The 27107-nt window shown below is 43.0% G+C and overlaps 1 protein-coding gene across 1 annotated transcript; it reads right to left on the bottom strand.

Annotated features, from left to right (window-relative positions):
- Nucleotides 1-15630: 15630 nt before the first annotated feature.
- On the bottom strand, nt 15631-23766 carry LYPD8 (LY6/PLAUR domain containing 8). Its single transcript, XM_028092341.1, has 5 exons — nt 23712-23766; nt 23208-23327; nt 20528-20692; nt 18894-19031; nt 15631-15917 (listed from the first exon to the last, which is right to left on the bottom strand). Exons 1-5 carry the CDS (start codon nt 23764-23766, stop codon nt 15631-15633), a joined length of 765 nt encoding a protein of 254 aa, XP_027948142.1.
- Nucleotides 23767-27107: the final 3341 nt, after the last annotated feature.

The raw sequence follows: 27107 nt of genomic DNA, 5'->3' as shown, positions 1-27107 counted from the left end.
ATTTTGAAGAACTCCTGTCTCACATTGAGGTCTTTCAACCATTTTGAGTCTATTTCTGTGTGTAGCATAAGGAAATGGTCCAGTTTCATTCTTCTGCATGTGGCTGTCCAATTTTGCCAACACCATTTGTTGAAGAGACTGTCTTTTTTCCATTGGATATTCTTTCCTGCTTTGCCAAAGATGAGTTGACCATAGAGTTGAGGGTCCATTTCTGGGCTGTCTATTCTGTTCCATTGATCTATGTGTCTGTTTTTGTGCCACTACCATACTGTCTTGATGATGACAGCTTTGTAATAGAGCTGGAAGTCTGGAATTGTGATGCCGCCAGCTTTGCTTTTCTTTTTCAACATTCCTCTGGCTATTCGGGGTCTTTTCTGGTTCCATACAAATTTTAGGATTATTTGTTCCCTTTCTTTGAAAAAAGTGGATGGTATTTTGATGGGGATTGCATTGAATGTGTAGATTGCTCTAGGTAGCATTGACATCTTCACAATGTTTGTTCTTCCAATCCATGAGCATGGAATATTTTTCCATTTCTTGGTGTCTTCCTCAATATCGTTCATGAGTATTTTATAGTTTTCTGAGTACAGATTCTTTGCCTCTTTGGTTAGATTTATTCCTAGGTATCTTATGGTTTTGGGTGCCATTGTAAATGGGATCGACGCCTTCATTTCTCTTTCTTCTCTCTTGTTGTTGGTGTATAGGAATGCTACTGATTTCTGTGCATTGATTTTATATCCTGCCACTTTACTGAATACCTGTTTGAGTCTAGCAGTTTTGGGGTGGAGTCTTTTGGTTTTTCCACATAAAGTATCATATCATCTGCAAAGAGTGAGAGTTTGACTTCTTCTTTGCTAATTTGGATGCCTTTAATTTCTTTTGTTATCTGATTGCTGTGGCTAGAACTTCTATTACTATGTTGAATAGCAGTGGTGATAGTGGACATCCCTGCTGCATTCCTGATCTTAGTGGGAAAACTCTGTTTTTCCCCATTGAGGTTGATATTCACTGTGGGTTTTTCATAGATGGCTTTTATGATATTGAGGTATGTACCCTCTATCCCTATACTCTGAAGAGTTTTGATCAAGAAAGGCTGCTGTACTTTGTCAATGCTTTTCCTGCATCTATTGAGAGGATCATATGGTTCTGGTTCTTTCTGTTAATAATGTATTGTATCACGTTGATTGATTTGCAGATGTTGAACCAACCTTGCAGGCCAGGGATAAATCCCACTTGGTCATGGTGAATAATCCTTTTAATGTACTGTTGGATCCTATTGGCTAGTATTTTGGTGAGAATTTTTGCATCCATGTTCATCAAGGATATTGGTCTGTAATTCTCTTTTTTGATGGGGTCTTTGTCTGGTTTTGGGATCAAGGTAATGCTGGCCTCATAAAATAAGTTTGGAAGTTTTCCTTCCATTTCTATTTTTTTGGAACAGTTTCAGAAGAATAGGTATTAATTCTCTTTAAATGTTTGGTAGAATTCCTCTGGGAAGCCATCTGGCCCTGGGCTTTTGTTTGTGGTGATTTTTGATGACTGCTTCAACTTCCTTATTGGTTATAGGTCTGTTCAGGTTTTCTATTTCTTCCTGCTTCAGTTTTGGTAGTTGATACATCTCTAGGAATGGATCCATTTCTTCCAGATTATCTAGTTTGCTGGCATATAGTTGCTCATAATATGTTCTTATAATTGTTTGTATTTCTTTGGTGTTGGTTGTGATCTCTCCTCTTTCATTCATGATATTGTTGATTTGGGTCATTTATTTTTTTTTTATAAGTCTGGCCAGGGGTTTATCAATCTTTTTAATTCTTTGGATTTTGATGCCTCTTTCCTTCCCCAAATTAGAGAAGTTCTCTCCTATAATTTGCTCCAATATACCTTCTGCCCCTCTCTCTCTTTCTTCTTCTTCTGAGATCTCAATTATTCTAATGTTGTTTCATCTTATGGTATCACTTATCTCTCAAATTCTACCCTCGTGATCCAGTAGTTGTTTATCTCTTTTTCTCAGCTCCTTTATTTTCCATCATTTGTTCTTCTATATCACTAATTCTCTCTTCTGCCTCATTTATCCTAGCAGTTAGTGCCCCTAATTTTTATTGCACCTCATTAATAGCCTTTTTGATTTCGACTTTGTGAGATTTTAGTTCTTTTATTTCTCCAGAAAGGGTTTCTCTAATAACTTCCATGCTTTTTCAAGCCCAGCTAGTATCTTTAAAATCTTAATTCTGAACTCTAGTTCTGACATCATACTAACGTCCATATTGAGCAGGTCCCTGGCAGTCGGTACTGCCTCTTGTTCTTTTTGTTGAGGTGATTTTTTTCTGTCTTGTCATTTTGTCCAGAAGAGAATAGATGAATGAGAGAGTAAAATGCTAACAGGGTAACAACGTTCCCAGAAAATATACTCTAAACAAATTAGAAAAGACCTGAAACCGCAGGAAAAGAAAGGGAAGGAAAGAAAAAAGAAAAAGATAAAAACAAACAAAAACAGAACAAAACAAAACAAAAAAACAGAATATGATCAAATATGATCAGGCTGGTGCATAGATCAGTGCCACACATTAGATTTTGGGTGTGTTTTGGTCTGTTAGAAGAAAGTGCCTCCCAAAATTTTAAAGAAAGAAAAACTTATATATGTACCAAAATAAGGGTTAATATGATGAAGGGATGGAATATGACTGTAAAGATGAAAATTATAAAAAATTTTATAAAAGGAATTGATAAGATAACGAGTTGTTTGAAAAAAGAAAGAAGAGGATTTAAAAAAAGGGGGGGAGAGAATGTGATCATGCAGGAGACTAGAACAAAGCCATACACTAGAGATTTAGGGTATATTTTGATCTGTTAGAAGAAATTGTGTGTCAAAATTTAAAGAGAGAGCAACATATATATATATGCCAAAAATAAGGGTAACTACTATGAAGGGATAGAATATGACTCTAAAAATGAAAAATAAAAATGTCTTTTAAAAATGGGATTGATAAGATGTTGGTTGAAAAAGGGAAAAAGAAAAATTGAGGGAAAAAAAGACAGTTTAAAAAAAATTAACTTCGAAAGACTAAGGAATCATGGTAAAAAAAAAAAAAAAGCCATTAATTCTATGTGCAGTATTCCCTAGCACTGGAGTTCTGCCGTTCTCATTGATCGGTAAACTTGGTCTTGGCTGGCAGTTGTTACTGATCTTCTGGGAGAGGGGCCTGTTGCCATGGTTCCTAAATGTCTCTGCCAGAGGTGGAATTGCCCTGCCCTTGTCAGTCCGGGCTAAATAATCTGCTCAGGTTTGCTCTCGGGAGCTTTTGTTCCCTGCAAGCTTTCTGTACAGCTTTGGAGGACGAGAGTGGAAATGGTGACCTCCCAATCTCTGCCCCCGGAGGAGCCAAGAACTCTGGGCCCTGCTCCTCAGTGAACCCCAGAGAAAAGCAATCACTCCTGTCTCCCCAGTCTCTGGCTGCACTCCATGCTCACCCAGCCTGTGACCAAGAGTTTCTATCTCTGGCACCTGGCCTGGTGTGGAGTCTCCAAACCCAGCAGATCCCTGGGGTGCACTCCCGTGCCACTAACTCCTGGAGGAGGAAGGGGAGTCTCCTTGGATCTGCCACTTGTTGGGGCCCTGCTGGAGGGGCAGTGGCCCAACTGTATCGTGGATCACAGTTTATGGCAACCCCAAGCTGAGATTCCCCCCTCGGTTTGTCTCTGCAGCCAGCTTCCCTGCTCAGATACCTGGGAGCTCTTCCCCTCTCAGGCACTCCCAGTCTTTCTGTGACCCCGAGGGCCTGAGACCACACTGTCCCAGCGAGGGTTCCACCCCCACTTAGCCACTGGAGCAACGTCCCTCAGCAGAGCCAACTTCTAAAAGTTCCGATTTTGTGCTATGCTGCTCTATCACTTGCCAGAAGTGGTCGATGGAGGCCCCCTCCCCGGCCATCTACCCTCCAGAGTATTGCCTCGGATTCACTTCTCTGCACATCCTACCTTCCAGAAAGTGGTCGCTTTTCTGTTCAGAGAGTTGTTGCTATTCTTTTTTTTTTATTTTTTATTGTTATGTTAATCACCATACATTACATCATTAGTTTTTGATATAGTGTTCCATGATTCATTGTTTGTGCATAACACCCAGTGCTCCACGCAGAATGTGCCCTCTTTAATACCCATCACCAGGCTAACCTATCCCCCCATGCCCCTCCCCTCTAGAACCCTCAGTTTGTTTTTCAGAGTCCATCATCTCTCATGGTTCGTCTCCCCCTCTGATTTACCCCCCTTCATTCTTCCCCTCCTGCTATCTTCTTCTTCTTCTTCTATTTTCTTAGCATATATTGCATTATATGTTTCAGAGATACAGAACTGTGATTCAACAGTCTTGCACAATTCACAGCACTAGTCTTTTCTTTGATCTCCTGTTGAGTTCATAGGTGTTCAGAATGGTTTGATCCCTATCCAGCTGAATTCCTGGGACCAGACAAAATCCAGGTCTCCTACTCCTCCGCCATCTTGCTCTGCCCCCCGACTGACTTCCTTCTAATGTTATTTTCCCACTAGCTCACCCCAGTCCTTAAAAATCCTACCTTCTCTCAGTGGAGTTGACTTCAGACTGAGTTTTGGCCTCTCCCCTACTGCAGTAGCCTGGAATAAAGTCTTCCTTGCCTGTTTTAACTTTGGTGCAGTTTTTGCTTTGAGCGTACATAGACACCTTCTTTCAAAGGTAGGGGCTTGGCTTCAACCAGCCTCTCCCTTGAGCAGTGACAATAGCAGGGTTTTCTGATATCCACTGTTACCACTCCAGGAAGAATCAAAAAATTCCATTTCAATTCTATGCTTTAATCTGCAAATCAGGGGGTTAAAATATTTATCTTTCTTCTAGGTGTCCATTCATTCAACATTCATTCCTCCCACCGGTTTGAGAGAAACACACCCCAGGGGTAGTGGTGCTCAGGCTAACACTGTATCAAATGCATACAAGATATGCCAAAGGTTGCCAGTGCAGGGGAGAGAAATTGAATGAGTGGAGTGTGGGAAAGTAGTCCTTTAGACAGTCCTCTTCCTAAAGACTTCTCTGAAAAGGACATTTGAATGAACCTGCAGAAAGGGAGTGGTGAGCCCCACAGACATGTGGGGAAGAATGTTCTAGCAGAGGCCCTGTGATCACAGAGGCTCTGAGCAGAGAATGAGTGGGGTGTGTTTCTGGAGCAGTTTGGGATATTGAGGGCAGAACTGGGGAGATGGTATCTAAGAGAGACCTATGGGCTGCAGTGCAGAGCCACAAGGGCCATAGAAGGAGCTATGGATTTTATTTGGAAACTTGGGGACATTTGAAGCAAGAAAGTGTCCCTAACCACCATGGGTTTTTTTTTTTTTTAAGATTTTATTTATTTATTTATTTGACACAAAGAGAGAGACAGTGAGAGAGGGAACACAAGCAGGTGGAGTGGGAGAGGGAGAGGCAGGCTTCCCGCTAAGCAGAGGGCCCAATGTGGGGCTCAATTCCAGGACCCCGGGATCATGACCTGAGCTGAAGACAGATGCTTAACGACTGAGCCACCCAGGCACCCCACCACCATGGGTTTTAGAAGGATCTGGCTGGTCTGTGCCAAATAGATTGCAGGAAGCAAGAAGTATGAAAGGATATGGCAATGGTAGATGGTAGAGGCTTTTTTTTTTTAATGTCCCTCAGTTGGCAAAATAAAAAGCTGGCAAATCCTCAAAGCTAATATTTACTTATATGCCAGATGCAATTCAAAACTATTCCATGTATTAACTTCTTTAATCCTCACAGCAACACTATTAGGTGGGTTCTACAGTGACTTTCATTCTACTGGAGGAAACTGAGCCTCAGGAAGTTACAAAGTTGCAAAGCTAGTACATGGTAGAATTTCTAACAGGTAGCAGAAGGAGACCCTGAGGTGCATTCATTAGGAAACACCAGTAGGGGAGAACAGGAGGGATTCAGGGAAAGGAAAAGTAAAGATGCAGGAAAAGCTGGTAAAAGGTGAGTTATTGAGCCAGCTAACACTCTGTAGAACTCATTTTAGAGTTAGGCCTACCAAGGAGCACCTATCTACCAGCTTTCATCCTATGCTGATGGAGGCTAGTCCCACATAAAGTTCCCAGAACTTCCAGCTAACCCTGACTATGTGGGATGAGTCTGCTGAGCCCTCAGATAGACAGCTACATATAAAGTGGGGAGCCCACAGTAATGGACTTGAGGATCTGGCTCCAGAGCCTCACTTTATTTTTCCTTATAGCTCTCTCCCCAAGTTTTCTTTCTTTGTCTTTATAACTAAAAATCTGAGAACTTTCTCTCCATTTGTGGGTCCCATCTCTTTTCTTGGCCTCTGTCTCTCAGCCTTCACTAGTCCTAGAATCAAAAGTTTCTAAGGTATCTCTGCAGAAAGGCAATGACTGTATCTTTTTATGGCTCACTGAACAACATCCCCAAAGGCAAAAGCATCAAGTGAGAGCACCTGAGGGTTGGTTATGTGTTATACAAATGAGCTACAAATGGCCTCTGTGTATTGTATTGGCTCATAGGTTATTTATTTCTTCACGGCAAGCTGAGACCTTTAGCTCAAAAGCCTGCCATCACCAAACTCAAAATTTTAATTATTTTTAAAATAGCCCAAACAAGTGAAATGTTAGCCATTTAGAGACTGCTTTTGTATACTACCATGAAACCTCACCCAAAGCATTTAGATAGGGTCTTGCAGTTGTAAGGTCCCAATTTGTTAAGCCCCTTCAGTGTTCTCTGACCTAGAGACTCCCCATCATGTTGTTGAGTGTCATCATTCAAATGCGTAAGCCCCTACTCTGATTCCCTCTCCCCAGGGAGTTCCCTTGCCATTTTCCCCTTCTAAATAGTCTCTCCCCATTCTGGGAAAGTCTTCCCAGTCATGTAGCCTTATTCATGTACTATCAATAAAAAAACTACCTTTCATGGTCATATCTTTTTCCATGATTAATCCCAAATCCCTTGGACCACTTATAGTGTGGTAGAAGAAAGGATACAAAATTTGCAGGAGGAGGGCAACGAGGGCAGACTTCTCCACTCCCTGCTCTTTCTCATCCCCCATCCCTCCACCACAGCAGCTGCTCTAAGCCCCTCACAGATGGGATGTGAGACAGGACCCTCCTCCTTGACCAGACCCTCCTCTACCAGGAAGGAGAGCAATGCAACTGAAAGCTCAGACTCCAGCCAAATGTCCTCCTGACTTTTGCCAATTGTATGAGATGAGGTAAGTTACTGAGCAATCAGTGTTTCCTACACAGTGACCCTGAGCATGTGCCAAAGGTGACTGACTTGCTAACAATAAGGTAACATGGTGGGTGGCTCAGAAAGGGTGAAAATGCAAAGTTACCTAGAAAGAAACAGAATGCTTACATAAGCAGACATTTGATCATAAAATTGTCATATGCAATAGACTTGTCCCAGAAGAAATCTGGGGCAGAACACTCCAAAAGTGTGTTGACTATTGATCAAAAGCCAGAAGTTGAAAATAGAGCTAACCTATGACCCAACAATTGCACTACTAAGGATTTACTGAAAGGTAAAGAAAACAGAAATAAATCTTCATGACTTTAGATTTGCAATGGCTTTTTTCAAATTTCTCTTATTTTATTTAAATTCAATTAATTAACATATAGTGTCAGATGTAGAGTTCAGTTATTCATCAGGTTGCATATTACACCCAGTGCTCTTTTTATTATTATTATTCTTATTTAAATTCAATTAGCCAACATATATTACATCATTAGTTTCAGATGTAGTGTTCAATAATTCATCAGTTGTGTGTAACATCACATACTCTTCTTAATGCCCATCACCCAGGTACCCCATCTCCCCACCCACTACCCCTCCAGCAACCCTCAGTTTGTTTTTTATAGTTAATAGTCTCTTAGGGTTTGTCTCCCTCTCTGATTTCATCTTATTTTATTCTTCCCTCCATTCCCCTATGATCCTTTGTTTTTTTTTAAGTTCCACATATGAGTGAAACCATATAATTGTCTTTCTCTGATTGACTTATTTCACTCAGCATAATATCCTCCAGTTCCATCCGCATCAATGTAAATGGTAAATATTCATCCTTTCTGATGGCTGAGTAATATTCCAGCGTGTGTGTGTGTGTGTGTGTGTGTGTGTGTGTGACATATTCTTTATCCATTCATCTCTCAGTGGACATCAGAGCTCTTTCCATAGTTTGGCTATTGTGGGCATTGCTGCTATAAACATTGGGGTGCAGGTGGCCCTTCAGATAAGAACATTTCTATCCTTTGGGTAAATCCCTAGTAGTACAATTGCTGGGTTGTAGGGTAGCTCTATTTTTAACTTTTTGAGGAACCTCCATACTGTTTTCCAGAGTGGCTGTGCCAGTTTGCATTTCCACCAACAGTGCAAGAGGGTTCCCCTATCTCCACATCCTCACTAACACCAGCTGTTTCTTGTGTTGTTAATTTTAGCCATTCTGACAAGTGTGAGGTGGTATTTCATCATGGTTTTGATTTGTATTTCCCTGATGATGAGTGATGTTGAGCATCTTTTCATAAGTCTGTTATTCATCTGGATGTCTTCTTTGGAAGAATGTCTATTCATGTCTTCTGCCCATTACTTAACTGGATTATTTGTTTTTTGGGTGTTGGGTTTGATAAGTTCTTTATAGATTTTGGATGCTAACCCTTTATCAGATATGTCATTTGCAAATGTCTTCTCCCATTCCATACATTGCTTTTTAGTGGGTTTTTGTTGTTTTGTTTTGTTTACCTTTTGGTTTTGTTGGTTGTTTCCTTCACTGTTCTTTATCTTGATGAAATCCCAATAATTCATTTTTGCTTTTGTTTCCCTTGCCTCCAGAGACATATCTAGTAGGAAGTTGCTGTGGTTCAGGTCAAAGAGATTCCTGCTTGTGTTCTTCTCTGGGATTTTGATGGATTCCTGTCTCACATTTAGGTCTTTCATCTGTTTTGGATTTATTTTGTGAATGGTGTAAGAAAATGGTCCAGTTTCATTCTTCTGCATGTTGCTGTCCAGTTTTCCCAACACCATATGTTGAAGAGATTGCTTTTTTCCATTGGATATAATTTTATTAATTTATATCACAACCATCTGATGAATATTGAGTGAAGTAAAATGTGTGTTATACTTTTGTAAATTTAAAAGACACACTACTGATATGATTATAGTATTTATTTCTGCACCTATTAAATCAAAATGGAAAAAAATTGAAGGACAAAGAACTGAAATTCAACAGAATAATAGGGAAAAGGCATTAAAAGACAAAATATGTAAGATCTACATAAAATCTGTGTAGCCTTTAAACATGTGGAAAATATTCATACTTTAGAGAAATACAAATGAAAACACCACAGTGATACAATTTCCCACCTATCAGACTAGCAAAACATTACAGTGTAAAATGACACATTCTTTGGCCAGGCTGTGGGGAAACAAGCCCCACATAAACTGCTGGTGGAATGCAGACCAGCATAGCCCTTCAAGAGGGGAATTTGACAAGCTTCACTAAACTACACATGCACTTAGTGTTTCTTTGACTCACTTCTAGGAATCTACCCTGAAGACATACCTCTAGCAATTTGACATACGTATGCCCTGAGGTATTCATTGAGGCATTTTTTCTGATTGCAAAATATTGGAATAACCTAAACACCCTTACAGTGTGGAGAGGTTGCAAAGCCACACCCTGGAGCCTTGAGGAGCCCTAGAGCAGAATGAGGAGACACCATGAATGAATGCCAAGAGATTTCCAAAATGTACTGTGAAGAGAAAAACAAAGTTGTGGAAAGCTATCTACAGTAAGCTACCCTGTGCTGGCTGTTCTTAACTTGTTGATGTCTGCAAAGTCAAGAAGACTAGACAGAGTGACCGGGACAACAGTCAGGTCCAAGAGAGGTCTCAGTCCCACAGGAGGTCCTTTGCTGGAGGGGACTGTTCCTCACCAAAGTGTAGACAGTCTCCTTCTAGAAGGAAGCCCTGGATGGTAGGTCCTCAGGCTGAATACAATCCTCTGCAGCTCAGCCTGGACCTTTTCCAAGCTCCCTAGGGTGCTTGGATCTCAAAAATGGTGAGAGTGAGGGGAACAGAGAGAGAGGATGGGGAGAGGTTGGGGAACAGAGAATCCTTTTGCCAAGAAGGTCCCTGACCCTCAGGAAGAAAATAAATAAATAAACAAGCAAAGAAATAAAAACTTGGTTCATCCAGGCAAAAAGTGACTAATTTACAGAGAAATAACAGAAACTATTCAATGTAAGAAGTGAAAAAAGAAAAACTTTATTTTCTATACTGTGTACAGTTCATAATGGAAGAGAAAATGGAAGTAGATCAGCTGAGCTTGGAGAACACAAATGAGGCAGTAAACTCCAAAGAGAAAAGTGAGATGAAGAGCTAAGGTAGGAAGAAAGGCAGGAAGAGTCCACTCCAAGCTGACATGAAAACTAAGTACCCTAATGCAGGAACACTGGGATGCCAAGCCCCTCCCTCAGTTGAGGAAGAAGCTTGGCCATCTCCAGCCCCCCACCCAGGTTACTGTGTTTACTTGAGACCCCAAGTACTCCCAAGTTCTGTATTACCCACCATGTATCTGCCTTGAAGCCTGCAGAGGCTAATGCCTGAGCCCAAGTCCTCCTAGTGACTACAAGGTTCTGAAGGGACACAGAGAGGGAGGAATCTGAGGGATCCTGAAGCCAGGAAAGCCAACTCACTCAAGGACCCAGCTGCTCATACAGAGGGGCAAACACACTCCTTGGCTCTTCCTCCATTTTGTAGTCAGGGAGAATGGGATCTGATCCTAGAACATACCTGTGTGCTAAGGTACCTGATCTCAGCAAGTTTTGCTCACCTGGACAACCAGGTACTATCTACCCTCTTGAGAATAAAGTGTGGCACAGGGCCAGCTGTTCAGAGGGAGCACTGACTTCTATATCATCACCACTGTTACCATAATTGTTAGTTCTGCTATTGGGTTTACTCCAAATCACACAGAGGGGACCTGGGTCTGGGTCTGGACCTATACCTGTGCCTGAAGGGTATGGCTCATTGATGTGTCTTAGGGGTCCTCAACCCCCTGATTCGGTCTCCTTATCTTCCTTCCTCACAGATTCTTCCTAGTTTTCTCATCCACCTTCTGGTTTAGCTTTCTCATGAGCCCTCCGTCCAGGCAGCATCCCCAATAAGGGGTCAGAACCCACCTCCTGCTTAAGGGTTGATGTTCAAGGGGTATGGAAGCCCCCCCACACTTCATCCTGCTTTAAAACCCACTTTTGGGTCACCTGGGTGGCTCAGTCAGTTAAGCGTTCAACTCAGATCATGATCTCAAGGTCCTGAGATCGAGCCCCATAACAAGCTCCATGCTCAGAGAAGAGTCTGCTTGAGAATTCCTCTCTCTCTCTTCCTCTACCCCTCCCCCCATTTGCACGTGCTCTTTCTCACTAAAATCGATCAATCTTTTAAAAAAAAAGCTACTTCTGGGAATGGTTCACTGTGAGTCCCTAGCATCAAAATTCTAACTGATTGCTCTCCTTCTCTTTTCCTGAAATACTGTACTTGAAGCCTTATATCTCTTGTTAACTTTGCTAGTGACAACACTTTTGGGAACACAAGAACCTCTGGAATCACTTGGCCTAAGTAGCTGGTCTCTCCAGCCTAAGAGCAACCACACTCTGAGCCCTCTGCCCATCCTGCCTGAGACTTCCCTTTCCTCAACCCTTCTCACTCTGATGCTCAGATCTACACACTCGGATGCTTAAGACCTTTGCAGAACATCTCAAGACCAGCATCCCTCTCACATATTCACTCATCCAGTTAAAAATGAACATTGATGAGATTTACAATGATTAGTGGTTTTAGCTTTAGTTCAGTTCATATTTCAGATCAAGTATTTGGATATTTATTTCAGATCATAATTCAACCAAGAGGTGCTATATCCAGCCCACAAGGAACAGAGCCCCACATCCTCCTTCTGTCTTCCCAGTTGAGGCACTTAATAGATGGAAAGGATTGAAGTCTGGTGGAAATTGTCCCGTGATTTCCCCCTTCCATGGTGCAGAGTTGTTGCTGGGAATATTTGACTCCCCCAACCCAGAGTCATTGCTTTGTATCCAGGTGGTTACTAACTGCTCAGCTCAATGGAATGTAAGCAGAAGAGCTGCCTGTCACTTACTAGAGGGGACAGTGGAGATGCAGGTAGATGCCTGGGGCTGTAGTAGGATGTACTACAAGGGATACTAGGGGAGCTCAGGGGGTGGGAGGAACACTTGTATCTTTACTGGAGGAGTGGGCATGTTTATCAAAATTCATCAGTCTGCATGCATGCATGCATTTTATTATATGTAAATCATACCTGAATAAAGCTGATTCTAAATAAAATAAAATAACCTGGGCAAAAAAAGCTTTACAAACTGTAAAGACAAGGCAGTGGTTTGTGATTAGTCCAGTTGTACAGTGAGGGTGTAGAATTCTGTGGAGCTTCTCAGACATAAGTGCTTATCCTGGAGCCTAGACCAGGACTAAGGAAGAGTTGGCAGCCAAGAGCCTTATCTCAGTGGGAAGTCCAAGACCTGGTACCATAGTACAAGAGTCTGGAATTAAGCATGGACAACTAGGGGAACTAAGGTAGACATTAAGCACAAGTGGTGCTTAGTCCTCTTCCCTACTCTGGGTGAGGAGCCAGGAGCCATCAGTGTAAATAGAAGTGCATTTTTAGGGTATGAATTACTCTTGATTATAGCAGGATAACAGAGCATCTGCCTGGGCAGGACTCCACTACTTCTCTGTTTAAACTTCCTCCTTGTCCTATCATTCAGCTGTCTTTCCACCTGCACCCTGCAGTCTGGGAGAGCTTCCCAGAATGGACATCTAACCCCACTCCTACTCATATGCTCATGCTGCAGCTCTGCTCATCTCTCAGTCTAAAGCCAGAGTCCTTGCATCATGCAGAGACCTCCTGGAATCTGGCCCTGCTCACCCTCCAACTGCCATCCCAATTCTCAGTATCCTGGTTTCCATTCTTATGTGACTCTTTGCAGTTGACCAAAATTACCACTGCTTCCTCACATCAGTGTGGAGCTTGGGGGATTCCAGGAGGTTCTAGGAATAGATCAGCTCCAGTGGTGCTCCTGGCTGACTGGAGTAGACAGCCATGTGGGGGTGCAGATGAGCCTTGGTATGGTCTATAGGGTCATGATGGCACCAGCCATGAAGTGTGTAGGGAGGGGTGAGATGAGAGGGGGAATCCTGGGAAATGAAAGCAGTGAGATCAGCATAGTTTGAGGGGAGTGGGCCAGGTATGTGCCTTCCACATCACCATTTCTGATTGTTCCCCTCTCCCTAAAGCATGTAGGGACCCACTTTCAAACTGGAGTAATTTACTAATGGCTGGTATTTACTCATTGCCAAGAACTATGTTGGCAGCTCTCACAGACCCATGTGACAGGCATTAACACTACCCCTGCACTGCAAGTGGGAAACTGAGCCACAGTAAGGTGACATATGTTGCCCAATGTTCCAGGGCTGAAATTTGAAGCCATACTCCCTGGCTCTAGACCATTGAATCATATTGCCTCTGAGGCAAAGTCTATGGATAAACTACTTCCTCCTAGGCCATGTAATTCAGTTCAACCAATGATATGAGCATAGGTGATGGATGCCTCTGCCAGGGCTGGCCCTAGAGCAGGCTGTGTAGCCCTCTAGGCTCTCTCTGTCTCTCCACTTGTCAGCCAGCTGGATGCAGAATACTTAATTGAGAACCCAAGGAGTTCCATGGCATGGGGGAACCATGGGATAAAAGGAGCCTGGTTTCTTTCTCACTCTCAAAGGATAGTTTCTAAGGACAGTCACCCAGTCAGGAACATCTGTACAGGTTTAAGTAACTGAGAAATGAACTATAATCATATTAAATTCCTTTGCTTGTATTAAAAAGATTTTTTGACTAAGACCTATTTGTTATAGCAGCACAAGTTAGTCTCTTATTAATGACAAAGGGAAAAAATAATAACTTTACAATAGAGAAACCTGGCAGATACCACTTCAACCAAGCAAGCAAGGTTAACACCAGCAGCGATACAACACATCAACATCATATACCTCCTGATAAGACCCACTGATAAAGACACAATATTTCTGTGGGATTCTTGCCAAAAATGCATAACTTCAATCTTATGATGACAAAACTTCAGGCAAGCTCAAATTGAAGGGCATTCTGAAAAATAACTGGCCAGTAAAGGAAAAAATCCAGAACTGTCACAGATTGTAGAAGCCTAAGGAAACATAGCAATTAAATGCAAAGAATTGGATCCTGGACCAGAAAAAGGACATTAGTAAAAGTTGGTGAAATGTGAAGATCTATCAGTTAATAATATTGTGTTAAGGCTAATTTCTTGGTTTCAGTAATTGTAGTGTGTTATGTAAGACGCAAACATGAGAAGAAGGTGGATGAGGGGGTTCTAGAATTCTCTGTGCTATTTTTGCAACTTTTTGGTAAGTCTAAAATTAACTTGAAATAAAAAGCTAAAATAAATACATAAACAAGAATAAAATGAGACAAAATCAGAGATGGAGACAAACCATAAGAGACTTTTAACTGCAGGAAACAAACTGAGGGTTGCTGGAGGGGAAGTGGGGAGGGATTGGTTTGGTAACTGGGTAGTGGGCATTAAGGAGGACACTTGATATATTGAGCACTGGGTGTTATATGCAACTGATGAATCACTAAACTCTACCTCTGAAACTAATAATACACCGCATGTTAACATGGATGTGGTGATGAGCTACCTCCAGGTTGCCTTTCTGATGACTTTGCTCTTGATGCATTGTTAGCAAGTCTGGACAATAAAGACACACACTGGTTTACACCTTTAAATTTTTTTATTACAGAAAATGCCATTCTTCCAAGTCCAGCTCAAGGCCCACTTTATTTGTCAAGCCTGGACTTTTGTACATATTGTATTGAATAGCTTTCTTGCTCCCTCGGTATCTGATATGGAGTCAAAACTCTGCCTTTGATTGTAGATTCTCTGAGAAGGGGGACTGGGGCTCTGTAGCTACGTTCCATTCTGTACAAGGTTATGTGATATCTGGTCAGCCTGAGCACCAACAGCATTATGTCTCTGCCTGGGAGGCTAGGCAGGGGAGTCTGCTAGCCTTCAGCAACCCCTCTGCACCCCTGTTGGGTCTTGTGGACCATGTCACTGTGGGCCTGTGACCAGAGCCAGGACAATCACTGAAGGAGCAGATATAGTGCTAGGGTCAACTCAGGGCATTACAGGCATGGCACCCTCTCAGTGCGTGGGTGGGGACAGTGGCAGGTCAATCCCCAGAAGTGCAGGGCTGTAGGCAGAAAATGTCAACAAGATGAAAGGGTCTGTTTCTCAGAAGCAAGTTGGGCAGGGATTTGGAAGTTCCTGGGAGCCCACACTCTAAGGTGCACAGATTTCAAATGCAAGGAACTGGGGAGGTGATGCTGGATAGCAGCTCAAAGGAACCTGTGAGAACAGACTTGGCCAGCCATTGAACAGTGTTTCAGTAATGGAGAAAAACACGGCTGTCACAGGGCTTTGCCTGAGGGCTATGGCTGCTATTTACTGAGCAGTTAAAAGGGGAGGGTGAAACAGTTGAGGGCAGGATGGATCTCAGAAGAGCAGCCCCAGCAGGAGGAGGCTGACAAAGGCTGCAGGGGTTACAGAGATTTCAGAGCCTGTGTCCGGGGTGGTGGGTTCATTGGAGGTGGGCGCTGAGGAGGCATTGAAGCTGCTAGCAGGAGGGGTGGTCGCGGGGGCAGTTGAGGAAGAGTTAGCACTGTCTACACACTCAAACTTTAGGAAGATGACTCCTCCAACTGTCCGGTTCTCAGCAGACAGGAACTGACAGGTGGAGTTACTGATGTTGGAACAGCCTCTCAGCACGAGCTTCTTAGTCTCTGTGAATGCAGTGGAGACAATAAAGACTTCATAGCCCTCTCGCCCTTCCTCCACAGGCCTCCAGCAACCTGTTCTAGGTCTGGTCCTAAAACAGGGGCCTGGAGGAAGGAGCCCAGGGTCAAGAACACCAAATGGTAATGGCAGAGGAACCATGAAGGTCAGAGCCCAGACACCCTCCTCCACCTAAAATCAAAAGAAACTGATGCTCCAGAAGGTGGATGCAAGTCTGACCTCACAGGTGAAGGTCAGAAATGGGCCTGGGGCTCAAGTCTCCAATGTTCTCCTGAGGAGCCGGCAGATGATAAAATCTAGGGATGGGCTCAGACACCCTAGGGCCCTGTGCTTTCAATCCAGGAAGGACTCCTCCCAGGCTCCCCTCCTCCAGCTTCTGCTTTCCATCCCCACTCTTCTCTGGACCTGAGTTCTCTCTGCCTGAGTTTTCTCTGAGAAGGGAAAAACAGCTGGAGGTGATCTTAATTCTAAATCTGAATTATATTGTGTTTAACACTGTTTTAAGGTGCAGATCCTAGGAAAAGGCCAAGGGAATTTGCAAACAAAATGCGGTTGTGACTGCAGCTACCTGTATTGAGCTCCTACTATGTGCCAGCAGTGCTCTGTTGGCTACAACTTAAACAGGCCTGGAGAACAGGAGGTTCATGGGGGAGCAAGACACTGGAGGAGGGGACTGGCTACTTATCAGAAGGGCTACAAACTTGTTCTGAGAAGGAAAGAGAAACCTCCAAACCCCTTTGAAGAAAACAATTAATTCCTTTTTTATAGCAAATAGCAGTGCTGGAGATTGAATTACAGTGAGCTAGAAAAATGTGTTGCATGGCACATGTCTACAGTATTGAAAAAAAAAAGTGACCTTGGGCAAAAATAGACAAAGAAACAAACCCTATATGGGATGCCTGGGGGCTCAGTCGGTTAAGCGTCTGCCTTCGGCTCAGGTCATGATCTCCGGATCCTGGGATCAAGCCCTGCATCGGACTCCCTGTTCAATGGGGAGCCTGCTTCTCCTTCTCCTTCTGCCTCTCTCCCTGCTCATGCTCGCTCTCTCTCTGTGTATCTCTGTGTCTCAAATGAATAAATAAAATCTTAAAAAAAAAAGAAAAAGAAAAACTATCACTTGGTTTATTCGTTTTAAAAATATCTTTAACTCTTGGGGTGCCTGAGTGGCTCAGTCAGTTAGGCAACCGCCTTCAGCTCAGGTCATGATCCCAGGGTCCTGGGATGGAGTTCCACATCTGGCTCCTGGCTCAGCAGGGAGTCTGCTTCTCCCTCTGCCTCCCCCCCCCATATCCTCAGATATAGCTTAAGAATTAAACTTTAGAGCTGTGTAGACATCCCAGGGAGTTTAAAAGTTAAAAAAAAAATCTTGAAACTCATATTACTAAGTGCAGTAAATCTATGTGAAAAGGCTACAGACTATATGATTCCAAATATATGACATTCTGATAAAAGCAAAATTATGGAGAGAATACAAAGATCAGAGGTTGCCAGGGTTTAGAGATTAATAGAGCACAGAGGATTTTTTAGGATGTGAAGTTACTCTGTGTGATACTATAATGGTAGATTATACTCACTCTACAAGTGTCAAAACCCATAGAATATGCAACATAAACAGTAACCCTAACATAAACCTTGGACACTGGATGATAATGATGCATCAATGTAGGTTCATGGATTCATGTAGGTACCATTTTGGTGGGGAATGTTGACAGTGGGGGAGGTATGTATGTGTTGGGACAGGGGTATGTGGGAAATCTCTCTACCTTCCTCTCAACTCTGCTGTGAACTTAAAACTGTTCTAAAAAATAAATTTTATTTTTTTTAAGTTGAAAAACGTTCAAGATACTTGGAGTGTTTGGCCCCACTGAGAAACCTGCAATTACAGTTAGGCATGGATTTCTAGTACTACAATTGCCATTAATAAAAGTTGAAATCAAATTGTACCTGGGTGTTGGTGCTCTTAAACTGTTATTATTCTGAGCCATATTGTGGCAGAGACTGGCTAGCTGTCCATTTTATCTTCACGTCTCTTCCTTTCCGGCTGGACCTCTACTAAACACCATTAGACTGCATTTCCACCCTCCAGTGAAGTTTTGGTCCCAGCCAAGGGAATGTGAGAGAGAGTGATGCACGTGCTTCCAGGCTTTGCCTGTAAAAACCTTCCTGCCTTCCTCCACTCCCTGTCTTCCCCCACCTGCTGGTGAGAGGCAAAGAATACAGCAGGGAGGGGCCAAGTCTGGGTGGGTGGGGGCCAGAGCTTCAAGATGGAAAGAACACAGGCCCCGGGACCCTGCAAAAAACTGCCAGATGAGCAAGAAATTAACATCTGTTACATTGAGGAAGAGGATTTAGAGGTTGCTCTTTAACAGTAATGAACTTACCCTAACTAATACATACGTTATTCTTTAAATAGGCATAACATCTGCCTATTTAAAGAATAATGTATGTATTAGTTTTGTATTTTATACCAGTTAGTTTGTATTTCATAATGGCTTATATCAAATTATTGGTTGAATATTAAAGCCCAATCTGACTCTTTCAGGCAGATGACCCAAGTTGTCATAAGCCAGCACCTCTCAGTGACAGGTAGAGAAAAAAATGTAGGGATAAAAGGAAATAAAAGTCAAACCCACACATACCCACAGAACAATGCAACCTAGTAAAGAAGTAAATGCCAGGAATGGCATGATGCACTTAAATGAGCCTGGCTTGATTATAAGACACAGGAGAACAGGGTTCAAGAGATGGACAGTGCAGGAGGAATGGTTCTGGACTAAGGAGGCAGAAATAGCAACCAGACCAAGGCTACATTAACAGCCTCCTTATCTCAAAGGCATTCTGACTTTATCCTTTTATCCTACTAACCTCCCCCAGGCTTCTTTTGTTAACCCAGAACTTATTGCCCAAGGTTTAATATGTTTTCAACTCAAGTCCCCTAATGGAATTGAAACCCCAAGACGTACCAGTCTTAAATTCTGCAACTAGATTGACACACCGTTCTTCTTTATAACATTTCCTGAGTTGCACATTACAGGAACTTTCATTAGATCCATAACAGGCAAGACACTCTGTGTTGTTGGACACATCTTCCAGGGGAGGAGCTGGTAGAATAAGAATCATTAATTTAGAAGAGAGCTATAACATAGAACATGGCACTGCCTTGTACTGAAGGGGACAACCAAGCAAAGCTGCTGGCCAGAGAGATCTTGGAGAATGAGACAAATGCACGAAGACACCAGTGATCCTAACCTCACATCCCACCAACATAGTTACAGCACACAACCGCACAGACCTCCCCTTACAAACCATCCAGTCTTCAAGAACTGTGGTCAGTGCATGTGTTGCGCTGAGAAGGGAAAAGTAATATTTTGATCTAAAACCAACCAATGTCCAGTGATGGATATTAAGGAGGGCACATATTGCACTGAACACAGGGTGTTATACGCAAACAATGACTCATGGATCACTACATCAAAAACTATTGAAGTACTGTATAGTGACTAACATAACATAATAAAAAAAATTAAAAAATAAAAAATAAAACCAACCAATGTCAACATTAGCCTGCTATTCTGAATATCAGCCAATAGGTGTGTAGCTATTACTAAATCTTTCTCTGAATAAATGAACATATGCCATTATTTAGCATTTAATACAAAATGATATTGAGACCCAGCTCTGCTATTAATGACCAGGACTCTAGAACTAAGGCAAATTAACTTTGTCCTTTTGGCCATGTTTTCTTCTTTTCAAAAAAAGAGAGCTTTGGTATAGACCAACGGTTCTCAATTTGTGGTCCAAGAACTGGGTAATCCCCAAGAACTTTTTCGGGGAGTCCAAAAATTCAAAACCATTTTCATGATAATACTAAGATGTTCCTTGCCTCTTTTACTCTCTTTCTTTCATGAATGTACAATGGAGTTTTTGAGAGGCTACATGGCATGAGAGATTGCAACAGACTAAATGCACAAGCAAATCTGAAAACTCAGTTGTTTTCTATTAAGCCAAAAACTAAAAAGCTTTGAAAAAATATGTAACAAATGCCACTCTTCTCACTAAGTATTTTTTTGTTTTAGAAGATACAGTTATTTCTATACAAAAATGTTATTAATGTTAACATGTAATGGGTTTATTATTTCTTGGTGAACTAAAAATAAAGATTTTAAAATTTTTTAGAAATTCTTTGAATTTTTAAGATTTCTAATACTGATATTAGTATTAGAATATTAGTAAATATTGATAGTATGATTCACATAAATCAAATTTCTCTAGAGTCCTCAATAATTTTGAAGATTTGGAGTCTTAAAAGAGGGCCTGAGACCACAAAGTTTGAGAAATACTAATAAGCATCTAATTCCGTACAACTTGGAGTTTCTATTATTTCTGTCTGTACTGAGAAAAGAGGAAAGCATGAAAGTAGTGATGACTTTCCCATTTGTTTTTCAAGCAATTGATTTAAGTCAGCTGTTGATGTTACCCAGATATGCAATGAAGTGCTTGGACTTGAGATGTCCACCAGAAAGTGAAGACCACAGATGGCAAAGGAAGGGAGAGAGTTGGGAGGACACAGGAAGGAAGACACATTGCCAGCACCCACCCAGAGCATCACTGGTGTCGTTACACTCCTTTCCTTGGCAGCAATGGCTTATAAAATGAAAGTGTTCATTATCAGACACATGGACAGTGAAGGCTTCAACCATGTCTCTCCCTTCCCTGCAGTTCTCCGCAGAGCAGGCTTTATCCTGGTATATGTTGGCTGCCCCTACACAAAGAGAAACACAGACTGTCAGCCCTGGGTAGGAGGCTTCAGAAAGGGCAGAGACCCTGAATAGTGACTGCTTCAGGCAACAGCAGAAAACACACCCTCAGGTCAATGTAATTTCAGAGATACTGGACAGGGTTTCCTGGCAAACAGAAAAATTCTTCCCCATGAAGTAGTTCCTTCCTTTAGCTGGAGATGACCAAAGATGCAGGCTAAACTTCAGGTCAAAGACTGATGGAGACTGAGGGTTCCTGGAGTGGAGGGGGTAGGAGGGATGGGGAGGCTGGATGATGGACAGTGACATGTGCTATGGTGCTATGGACAGTGCTATGGTGAGCACTGTGAAATGTGTAAGACTGATGAATCACAGACCTGTACCCTGAAACAAATAATACATTATATGTTAATAAAAATAAATATATAAATAAATATATTTATTTAATATAAAATAAAAAATAAATAAATAAGTAAATAAAGTGACAACTGAGTTAAAAAAAAAAAAAGACTGATGGGGGCTTGGAAATGGTGGTTCAGGCTGACTTTCCAAATCTCCCTGATCAGTCTTAGCATCTCTAAAAACAGCCAAGCAGACATGATGGTCCTACGTGCAATATGGTGTTAAACCTGAATACAGTCAAACTTCTAGACCAGAGCAATTGATAACGGTAGCCAGTAGCTATATGTGGCTATTTAAAATTCAGCTCTTTGGTCATATAACCATATTTCAAGTGGCCAACAGCTCACATATGGCTACTGTATAGGACAGCATGGATATAAACATTTCCATTATTGAAGACAGTTCTGCTGAGCAGCATGGGTCCAATTTACAGGAAAATACCAGGAATATGGGGAACAAAGAAGTGACACCACAAGGAAGCAATCAACCAAAGCCAGAATATGGGACAACTATAGGACAAATGTTCCAGTTTCTCCAACAAATCAATGGTATTGAACAACAACAACAACAACAAAACGAACAACAACAAAAAGTGATGGTAATTATTATAAAACAAATTAGACGTAATAGACCTAACAGCAAAATGCTGTGTGGGGATTTTGTTTGTATCCGAATTCTAACACATCAACTATAACACAACATCTGAAACAGTTGGGACATTTCTAAGATGGCCTTCTAATAGAAGAAATTAAAGAATTACAGTTAATATTCTTAGATATATGGTGATATGGTAGTTATGTAAAAAGGAAAAAAAAGTCCTTATCAGAGATAAATAGTGAAGTATTTTTAGGGGAAATTACATGATATCAAAGTTTGCTTTAAAATACCAATGTTGGGGTGCCTGGGTGGCTCAGTTGTTAACCATATGCCTTCAGCTCAGATCATGATCCCAGGGTCCTGGGATCAAGCCCCGCATCGGGCTCCCTGCTCCATGGGAAGCCTGCTTCTTCCTCTCCCACTCCCCCTGCTTGTGTTCCCTCTCTTGCTGTGGCTGTCTCTGTCAAATAAATAAATAAAATCTTAAAAAATAATAAAATAAAATAAAACCACTGCAGGGGCGCCTGGGTGTCTCAGTTGGTTGAGCTTCTGACTGTCTGACTTCAGCTCAGGTAGTGATCTCCAGATCCTGGGATCACCCTGTGCGGGGCTCCTAGCTCAGCAGGGAGTCTGATTGTCCCTCTCCCTCTTCCTCCGCCCCTCCCTCCCACTTGTGCTCACTCTCTCTCTCTCTTTCAAATAAATAAATAAAGTCTATTATAAAATAAAATAAGGGGTGCCTGGGTGGCTCAGTCATTAAGCATCTGCCTTCGGCTCAGGTCATGATCCCGATCCCAGGGTCCTGGGATCGAGCCCCGCATTGGACTTCCTGCTCTGCAGGAAGCCTGCTTCTCCCTTTCCCACTCCCCTTGCTTGTGTTCCCTCTCTCACTGTGTCTCTCTCTGTCAAATAAATAAATAAAATCTAAAAAAATAAAAAATAAAAAATAAAATAAAATACCATTGCAAAAAAAAAAAGCAAAATGTTGATAATTTATGACACAGGATAGTGGTTACATGGCAATTCATTATACACGTCTTCCTGCTTTTGTGCATATTTGAAAATGTCCACAATAAAAAGTTAATAAGAAATCTAAGTGCTCTGGAAGAGAGATAAAAATCATGCCAGCAAATCATGCTGGGTAAAAGTGTGTTGGATCTGGAAGAGGAAGGAGTACTGAGGGGAGGAAAGGGGGGCAGAAAAATGGAAGAATGCAAGTACCCAGAGCAAATTGCCTGCTTTGCAACTTAACTAAGAGCTGCCCCTGCTTCTCACATCCACCAATATAGGTCTAGAGTGAGGTTTCAGTCAAGGGCAGCAATTCCACAAGGGTTTGTCTGCTTGCCCCTGCATTCTCATCTGACTCCTGCATGTTGCTTCTTCTGGAAGGCGTCTTCATGAACCCATCTCTCTCCTTGCACAACCTAGCCCTTCCTCAGGCTTCCTTTCCTCCCTGGCCACTCTCTCCAGCTCCTGCCCCATGCAATCCCAGAAATGGGGATTATGGCATCCCAGGCTCACCTAAAGAAGTGTTGGTCATGAAACTGGTACAGCTGGCATTGGCATGTGAGGGACACTCAGTGATGTTGCTGTTGTCACAGGAGTCTGTCAATGAATTACACTGCACACAATGTAGGGATTCTGGGGAGACATGATGGACAGAACTGTCAACATTCAGGAGACACTTATAAACTATACTCTGGACAAAGCACCACATCCATCTCAGGGCAAAAGAATAGTCTGGATGGCATCCCTTCCTTCTGGGACCCCCAAAATTTTAGACTGTGAGATGGAGCCACCCCCATTACTTTCTCTCCACCGTGCACAATTTCCCAGTGGAAAGACCCATAGCACAGAGCGGCCCCTCTGAGGGCAGTGTGCACAGAGGGGTCTCATATTCTCCACTGACCACACCCTGACATGAGAGGCCATGGGACAGGACCCCAGAACACCAAGAGTGAGAAGACTTTGATGAGGTATAAAAAGAGGTCTTCATTCCCAAAGGGTGTCAGTGGGTTCCCTCACCTACAGCTGCAACCACGAATGCTGTGATGATAGCAGCAACAAGGATACCGTTCATGGTGCAGGACCTGGTGTCTCCCGAGGATGAGGACTCTGCTGCAGAACCTTATGCCTGAAGAGACACAAAGAAGACAGGGAGCTTTCAAGGCTGCTAGGGCATAACATCCCCTAGGGTTGCAGTCATACTTCCACACAGCACACAACCCATCCTTGTGGCAGAAGGAATCAGCATTCTCAGCTGGGAGCAGAGAGCTGTGATGCAGCTTCTATGCTGCCCTTATACCTGTGCCAGTCTGGGCTTTCCCCAGTCCTGGCTGCCTGCAGAAGAGTCTACACACAGACACAAAACACAGCTCGGGCATTTCCTATAGCCACTTCAGATACAACATGGACAGGCAGATTATCGCTAGCCCCCCTGGGGATGGGATCCAAGAAGAAAGTTGGGCTCTTGTCTCCCAGAGCACAAGGTAGTCCTCTAGCTAATATCTTGCCACATTCACATAATTCACTTAGGGGTTCTGTTACTGTCATCACCACCCCAATAAGCAGACACCTATTGAGCACTTACTCTACTCTGAGCACTTTATGTTCATTAATTCATCTAATGCCTCCACCCTAGCAATCAGGGACTATTATTAGCATCACCCTCATTTCATAGGGGAAATCAAGTCCCAGAGAGATTAAATAAACCACTCCAAGTCAAGGTCACAATCCTGGGAGGTGTTAGAGTTGGGTTGGCCCAGGCCCCTAACCACCACCCACACTGCCTCCAACAGATGTGACTCCCAGAGCCTCAGGCCTGGACACCCTCGACCTGCAGGAAGGAACCAGAGGCCCAGCACACCTCCAACTGATGTCCACTAATCATCGGATAGCTAAAGGTTACCTGTATTCATTAGGATCCTGAATCAGAGCTCCCAGAATTTCAACTTGCCCATGTATCAAAGCAGCAAAGAAGGGCAGTATCTTGTTCTGTGTTGAGTCCTTCCCAATTGTTAGCTCATTTATTGTATAAATGGTAGCCACAAACTTCTTGTGGCTACTTAAATTTAGATTCATTGAAGGCATGAAAGAAAAAAAAAAACATTTTGTTTCTCAGTCACCTGGCTAGGGACTACTTATTGGCCAGCACAACTCTGGAACATTCCCTTCACTACAGAAAGTCCCAGTGCACAGTGTGGCTTATTGCCCTACTTGGCAGGTGAGAAACCTGCCAATGGAGAGGTAAGGAAAGCTGTCCAAATTCACCCAGTCTGTTAGGCCAAAACTGGGACTTCATTCAGCATCCTTCCCGCTCCAAAACTGAGTTGCACCATGACAGCTACTACTTACCAAGGGAGAACTGGCCTTCACCTAGAATTTGCAGCCAGCCTCCCACCTCTTACCTCAGCACACCACACACACACCACACACACATACACACCACATATACCACTGCAACTATAATCTCTTAGTTGACTTATTAAGGGTTGGTGAAAAGGAAGAGTTTGAAACTAGTTCAATCAGGGGAGGCAGAGGGGCCCATCTGTTAGCTAAGGACCACATCATATAGAAACCCAAGGAGAAAAATTAAGTACATCTGGTTTGGAACTTGTGGCAGATATTCTATGCCTTGTATCCTGCATGCCCCCATGCCTGATCACTCTCTACACCTGAAACCCCAGTACGGAGAGAGGTTCAGAAGCCAAACATCCTGGGAAGGGCCTCTCAAGCCTTGTGAGTGTGGAGAAGGGAAAGGGAAGGAAAGAGATGAAGGTAAGGAGGCCACAGCTGCCATGTCAGAAACATAAATCACTTCTCCTATGGTATAAACCTGATAATTAGCCTCATTTTCAGAGGGGAATAAAGGAATAAAGGGAATAAAATAATGGAAATAAATATCCATTTCTCTCCACCTCTGAGGAGAGAAACCAGTGAGGTGGCAGTTGGGGCAGGAGGCCTCATACAGAAAATGAGAACAAGTAGCATCTGAAAAACCACTTTGCAAAATCCTTACCACTCATCTATCATTGGATATTTTCTGAGAGAATCCTACCACAACTGCTTTCAATTTATACACAGGCAAGTTCAGAAAAGGACTCAGCACAATGCAGAGAGCAAACCCCAGCCCACACACCTCTCCTCTCCAGCCTTCCTTCTCCTGAGCACTGCTAAAGGAGCACGAGCAATGAGAATGCCTGGACCCCAGCCATCCCTCAATGCCCTTCTCTTGGTTTCAGCTTCTCCCAAGCTGCCCCCCCCCACACACACACAACTTGGCTTCAGCCCCTCACCTTCAGAGTCTGGCCAGGAGACCACCCTGCAGAAGGTGAATCCTAGCACAGAATTACAGTAAGTGTGTGAAGGGCCTTATATAGCAGGTGACTGAACAATCAGAAAGCACAGCTGCTTGCAGGGAGGGACTTCTGGGTCAGACTGGCCTCTACCAGGCCATAGGGCCACAGGTGGCTTAACCCTTTGGGAGCTGTGCAGTTGCTCAACTCTCTTAGGCCTCTAGAAATTGGGTGTAACTTTGATTAAAGCCTTACTTTGGCATAACATGCAAGAGAGCAAGGTGTGTCCCTGACATTATCTCATGTTGGCCCACTGAATGTATTTCAGTATCTGTTAATAAGTCACAGGCATCACTTTATACCAGCCTGATAAGGCCATTTACAAATGAAGAAACCAAGGCACAAAAGAGAAATGTAAGAGACTTGCCCAAGGTCACACAGCTCATGCAGAGTCAGAACTCATAGTCAGGCCACATGCAGCTCAGGAAATGGGGGTCAGGTCTTCTGGGGCCACTGTCTTAACCCCTCTAAGTCCAACAAAGATGAGGGTAAACTCACAGTACAGCCTCACAGGGTAAAGGGGCCATGATCCCTTGCAGCATACTCTACACACCAAAGTGAGGGGTCCAACCATAACCAATGCTGCAGCCACCTCCAACACTCTAGGCACTTCAACCAGACTAGCTGCCTGGGAAGCCACTGTTGGTGAGAGCCTAGGTCAGCCCATCCCAGCACCTTCACACTGAGCCATGCATGCCCTTGGCATTGAGTGTAAACTGGAGTTTTCTGCACTTTTCATCTGTCTGCTGTCCCTGCCACCTCAGATACACACTCACACACACTAATGCACACCCTATCATTCATGCACACTCAAATCACACACATCATAAACCACACAAACACACACACACACACCACACCACACCACACAGACAAGATTGATGGGGGAAGACCAAGAATACAGGAGTTGGGGTGCACAACAACCAACACCTCCTGCCTGCAGTTAGACTTGGAGTTCCCTGCTCTTGAAAATACCCCTTATCCATTTGCAGCCACTCTGCGCTAGTCTGCGACTCATCTCTCCCTCCCTTTCCCAATCTCATTCATTCATTCAACAAATATTTGT

Source organism: Eumetopias jubatus, unplaced genomic scaffold, assembly GCF_037043125.1.
Source record: "Eumetopias jubatus isolate StellerSeaLion01/CBP00866 unplaced genomic scaffold, mEumJub1_p1.0 scaffold_5, whole genome shotgun sequence".
Taxonomy (NCBI): Eukaryota; Metazoa; Chordata; class Mammalia; order Carnivora; family Otariidae; genus Eumetopias; species Eumetopias jubatus.
Note: the sequence above shows the minus strand (reverse complement) of the source record. Positions and strands in the feature narration are given on the sequence as shown.

What these genes read in the sequence shown, in the direction of transcription:
- LYPD8 (XM_028092341.1), bottom strand. Translation starts at nt 23,766, where the DNA reads ATGAACGGTATCCTTGTTGCTGCTATCATCACAGCATTCGTGGTTGCA. An exon ending in CATGACCAACACTTCTTTAG is followed by an intron (nt 20,693 to 23,207) that starts GTGAGCCTGGGA and finishes CTCTTTGTGTAG; the next exon opens with GGGCAGCCAACATATACCAG. An exon ending in AGTTGCAGAATTTAAGACTG is followed by an intron (nt 15,918 to 18,893) that starts GTACGTCTTGGG and finishes CTGCATTCACAG; the next exon opens with AGACTAAGAAGCTCGTGCTG.